The 6,022-nt window shown below is 42.8% G+C and overlaps 1 protein-coding gene across 1 annotated transcript in view; it reads left to right on the top strand.

Annotated features, from left to right (window-relative positions):
• The window catches only part of LOC135516448 (protocadherin-7-like), a 166,146-nt gene extending 162,769 nt beyond the window's left edge, over nt 1-3,377 (top strand). Inside the window, exon 2 of the mRNA XM_064940776.1 lies at nt 3,234-3,377. Coding sequence (XP_064796848.1) covers nt 3,234-3,257 — 24 coding nt within the window. The 3' untranslated portion in view covers nt 3,258-3,377. The remainder of the gene's footprint in view (nt 1-3,233) is intronic.
• The last annotated feature ends 2,645 nt before the right edge of the window (nt 3,378-6,022 follow it).

The following is a 6,022-nucleotide window of genomic DNA, read 5'->3' on the forward strand; positions in this document are numbered from 1 at the left end:
CTCTCACCCAAGGCAGTGGAGACGCTGCAGGTTGGACTGAGCAGGGCGAGAGGTGCTGAGAGGATGATTGGGGGCGAATAGTCTGGTGATCAGATGAGGCCCGGGCCAATCCGGGAGAGCCGCTGTCGCAGTGCTTTGTGGGTAGCAGCTCAAGACTACAACCTTGATGGCTCAGCTATAAGCCAGGCTGAGATGCAAGAGCCAATCAAGGCAATTCATCCAAGGAAAGATGGCTCTTTGCTCAGACAGATATTTGATCTCTGATTGTATCTACTTGAATGCTCAACCATCAAGAGCCACTTTGGAGAGAAAAGGAGATGTCTTTTTCTTCATTTCTTTCTTCTTCTTTGCCTTCCTCCGTCCATTCTACATGGGTTACCATTTCCCTGTGATCGGTTGGCATGTTAACAATCAACTGCGGTTGCCATGACTTCATTCTCTTTGTTTCGTACATTTTTTGGCTGAAATGTATATATTTTTCTGGGTCACAAATGCCATGGAAAATCCACCAAATGTGTTGAATATGTTTTCAAAATATTGTCTAGGCTTACATACACTTACATATACCCACTTCTCGCCGACTGCATATGGATTAGTAATGACCCATGGCTACATAGATTTATTGAGGTGATTTGTAGTATTGTGATTTGTATTTCTGTGGTGAATAGCCAAGGGACTCTACAGCGGAATGGCACTCATGATGCATGTGATTTCAGATGTAGCTTTGAAAATGTAAACGGAATAAGAAGCATCCCAATGAACAGAGTTGTATTGTTCTCCTGCTCTGTCCATCTCTATTTACATTTTTTTTATTTTACCTTTATTTAACCAGGCAAGTCAGTTAAGAACAAATTCTTATTTGTTTTGTCTATCTATATTAGGGTTGCAAAGATACTGGTAATTTACCAAAGTTACGGGAATCTTCAGTAATTTTTTTAAATTAACAGAATATCTACGTCAATCTATCGTAACTTTTGTAGTTTATACTTGAATGACGTTTTTTTTATTTTATTATTATTCATATCTAGTATTATTTTTAGGATAATGTTTTACAGCTTTGTCGGTTGATCATTTTTATTTGGAAAATATAAATTATATTTTTAATTACAGACACTTATAATCTGAAATACCTGAAAGGGCCACTAGATGTCTTGTGATAGATTTTGTATATTTAACTAGGCAAGTCAGTTAATGACAAATTCTTATTTATAATGACAGCCTTCTGAGGAACAGTGAGTTAACTGCCTTGTTCAAGGGCAGAATGACAGATTTTTACTTTGTCAGCTCAGGGATTCGATCCAACAACCTTTCTGTCACTGGGCCAACTCTCGAACCACTAAGGTACCTGCGATCCTTGAAACAAACAACAATTCCGGTAGTTTACTGGTAAACTTCAACGTTTCCAGTAAATGACCCTCCCTTTGCAACCCTAATCTCTATCCAGTCTTGTCTTAGATCATGTTTTTCTCCAGTCCAAACTAGACATGTTTCTACACATATCTTTGATTAGTTTCATTGACACCTTGTTTTATATTGAATTGCAGTCTAATTCAATGCAGTGGAGAATTTCTCATACCGTATATTATTTTCAAAATACCAACAATGCCAAGCACAACCAGTGATTCTATTCTATTCTTCTTTTACAGGAGATAAAGAGCATTAAAAGTAAGCCATGGTTAACATTTTCTAAAGCCAGGGCAGCATGCTTTCTGCACTCTACCTCTCCTTGCTTGTTAATCTCATACATCACATCTTTCTAGCCATTGGCAGACCTCATCTAACTGAGTGTACAAACCATTTTGCTCATGTCATGTCATGGACTGACCAGGTTGAAGGTTAAGATCCCTTGTTGATGTCACTTGTTAACTCCTCTTCAGTCAGTGTAGATGAAGGGGAGGAGACGGATTTAAGAAGGATTTTTAAGACTTGAGACAATTGAGACGTGGATGATGTATGTCTGCCATTCAGAGGGTGAAAGGGCAAGACAAAGGATGCATGGGCCTTTGAACGGGAGATGGTAGTAGGTGCCAGGTGTGTGTCAAGTTGGCTGGACATCCAGCCAACTTGACACAACTGTGGGAAGCATTGGAGTCAACATGGACCAGCATTCCTGTGGAACGCTTTCAACACCTTGTAGAGTCCATACCCCCGACTGATTGAGGCTGTTCTGAGGGCAGAATGGGTTGCAACTCAATATTCGGAAGGTGTTCCTAAAGTTTGGTAACCTCAGTCACGATGCCGCTGGCAACTTTAAACGTCTCGCTTCCAACTTATAGCTTTTAACTGAGCTGTACATCTGTTTCGACTCATAAGATACATTATTATCGTAGATTATCTTATCTGTGGATTGTCTGATCTGGTTTACAGATATAAAACAATACCACAGATATGGTGAGCAGCTGCAGCAGCAGTCGCGGTAGTACTGACCTTATTGATGGTGCGTCTTGTACATTCGTTGCAGCGCTAGTTTTTAGTGTTGTGTTTAATGCATACAACGCTTCTTTCAAAACAAATAACACTGTAGTTAATCTTCGCTTGCCTTTATCTGCCTGGTAATTGGTTAAGGTCCTCAGCAGAGGATTTTAGAGGAGACGAGGTGATTGACGAGTAGATTACTTGGTTCAGACAGTGACTACGTTGTGTCTCTAGAAAATACTTTGGCTTATATAGAGCTTGATATCACAGTCTCACTCACATCCTGACATGCAGTACAGCAGTCTACTCACACATACAGAGTAGATAGCATGTCATTTGACAACACAATTTGCAAAACGCCACATTTTGAAGTCTGACATTATTTCGGCTATGGTTCATGTCACTTTTGTTTCAGTTTGAGGTGTTGTCGATGTTCGGTGTAGTGTTGTTGTTGTTGTTGTTTTTTACGTGTATTTTTTTGTTTGTTTTGGTCATGTGGTGTGTGTTCTGCATGAAAGCAAAATCAATTTTAGCAATGCAATCTGAATACATCTGTCAGTGATACAATTCCAATGATAGAACACATTGAGATGTGATAATAACAGCGTTTATGAGAAAATGTACAGACTCATGCAGCTCAGGGAAGAAAACTAAACTGCCTGTTAACATATTTCTTGTGACCACAACCCTCAACAAAGTGGCAGGAATTGTCATTGTGAAAGACTCAGCTTTTCTATTAATTATATATTAGTCCCACTTTGGGGAAACAGAACTCTTTCACTAACGAACCTTCTCTATTTGTCTTCTCTTCCCTCCAGACACCCGGACCTTGCCTGACGTAGCCATGACAGGCAAGTGCACCCGGGAATGTGATGAGTACGGCCACTCGGACTCCTGCTGGATGCCTGTGCGCACGTCGCCCGAGCGACGGCCCAAGACGACCACCACCCAACAACCAAAGCTTTCCACCTTCATGACCAGTGGCGGTAGCGGCAGCAACCCTCCCGAGCAGCAACAACAGCAGCATCCTGGCAGCCAGGAAGCCCTGGTCGCCATGGCCAACGGAGACCCCTCCTCTCACGTGATGCTGGGCAACGACCGCAACCGCAACTTGCTCAATAAGAAGATGGCCTCCTCCTCGTCCTCCTACGAAGCTTTCGGCTCGCCCAGCTTCAGCCCGCCGGGGGTCGAGGAGGGGGTGGTGGTGGGTCACCCCATCGAGGAGATCCCCCTGGCCCCCACCGGGGAATACAAACCCACATCCTGTGGCACGCTCACCCGCCGGGAGGTCTACCTGTGAGGGGGGCGGTGGAGCTAGCGCCACAGTACGCATGGTTCTAACAACGAACAACAACAACTATAGTAGGCAACCACGACGACAACCACTGAAGACACTTTTTACTGTACCAGACCGACCTTAAAACTGAGCAGGAAAGGTCCAAGGATAACCCTTCTCCAAGACAACAACAAACATCAAAAACAACAAGGTGAAACAATGCTAAAATCAACGTGGATACAAAAATAATCCCTTTTTGCAATTCAGATTCTGACCTTATCTTGCAAGAGGAAGAGGAGGATGGGGCTATTGGTGGGACTTGAAGCGAGACATCGGATAACTGCTGCCGGCCGGCGAGTCGGGCCAATGGGAACATTACTGCTGCCTGATGATCACCACTGTACAATTACCAACTCATTTCCATAAAACATGCATGCATTATCTCTCCCTGACCCCACCTCCCAAAGACTGTACAAAAAGAGGACCTTCCTTTTTCCCCCCATCTTTTTCTATAACTTGAGTGTGACAATGAAACGTGTGACAGAGGACCGATGTCATGCCTTTTGGGGACTTAGTGGCACTCCCACCCTGATGCAAATGTCATATACATTCAATAATGTGTCACGTAACACATGTCACGTGTCATGACACCCCCCCCCCTGTGCTACCCAATCTTGATCTCGTAATTTCCACAGCTTATGAAATTAAGTTGCGTTCCTCCAAAACACAACCAAACAACAACAGACTGTGAAAGCTACTAGCATGGCATCATAGATCATAACATTTGGGAAAAGACTAAGCTTTAACTCTCTGTCCTGTGGATAAGATAGTGCGTATCGCCTCATTCCTGGCAGAATATCATTGACAAATGGAGGAGTCAATACGATTGACAATGCCCTAGCCATAGGAGTCCATGAAACACACAATGTCCTAGCCATGGAAGTCCATGAAACACACAATATCCTAACCATGGGAGTCCATGAAACCCACAATGTCCTAGCCATGGGAGGCCATGAAACCCACAATGTCCTAGCCAGGGGAGTCCATGAAACACACAATGTCCTAGCCATGGGAGTCCATGAAACACACAATGTCCTAGCCATGGGAGTCCATGAAACACACAATGTCCTAACCATGGGAGTCCATGAAACACACAATGTCCTAGCCATGGGAGTCCATGAAACACACAATGTCCTAGCCATGGGAGTCCATGAAACACACAATGTCCGATGAACTGATGTCCAAGTATGCTTATTTAGGAGTGTGCTCACTTTGTCTCTCTCATAGACACCAACACAAGTGTACGTTGTACATATACATCGATTCAGACCCTTTGACCTTTAAAGCTCACTTGTCTCTCTACCTTACTCTGCCTCTCTTTCTCTGTCTTTGGATGGCCTGAGAGTTGAAGACTAAACCGCCCTTCCAGATGTAATTTTCTATCTAGAGCCAATCTGAATTGGTTGTCGTTCTTTGCTTGAATTGCGTAATATGTGTACGTGGTTGTGCATACTGTATCACCCCCGGAAAATATTGATTCCTATTCAGATGAAAGTTATAAAGCTGATTATGGTTATTCTCTTGCCCACACAGACAAGCAGACACAAATCAACACACAGCTAACATGTCACGGTTACACTTTGGGTGAGTTAGTTGAGGGAAGTGCTGGGTTATGTAAGAGTGAACATGACAGGGTCGGTTGAGCTGAACCAGAACAGTGATGTGGTGAGGTTTTGCCGTGACATTTGTTTTGTGTTAGCGTGTGTGCTAGATTGAACAGGACGTGCCATATGGTACATAGCATTGACACGAACACACTATCTATCGAATAATAGTAAGCATAGACATACACTCTAAGTCCATGTCTACCTTCCCATAAATGGAGATGTCACTTATGGCGGAAGTAGATTTTCTTATTGACACACAGACATCTTTTTGAGCAAGAATGTAAGAATCTGCTCAATGAAGTACAATCAAAAAATACCTGCTGAGGGTGTGAAAATACAATGGTTTAACATTGTAACTTACAAGTTAGTATGAACGAGAAACCAAAATGTAGGTAATACAAAAACTGGCATATGGATTCATCATTTATCAGAGAGTAACTACAATACCACATAGAAATAGCTTTCGTAGTTATGTTGCTTTAAATACACACGTGTAAATGTATAGTGAGAGTACGGGTTGAGTTGAACAAGGGCGCAACATGTAGGAGAATATCTGTTGTAGCTTGGACCAACCATATGCACACACACACACACATTATATGGAGATATTGTGCCTCCTTACCCATCGCAAGTTGTGTTTTTCTGCCGGTACTGTAAGTAGGCA

Source organism: Oncorhynchus masou, chromosome 27 (assembly GCF_036934945.1).
Source record: "Oncorhynchus masou masou isolate Uvic2021 chromosome 27, UVic_Omas_1.1, whole genome shotgun sequence".
Classification (NCBI taxonomy): Eukaryota; Metazoa; Chordata; class Actinopteri; order Salmoniformes; family Salmonidae; genus Oncorhynchus; species Oncorhynchus masou.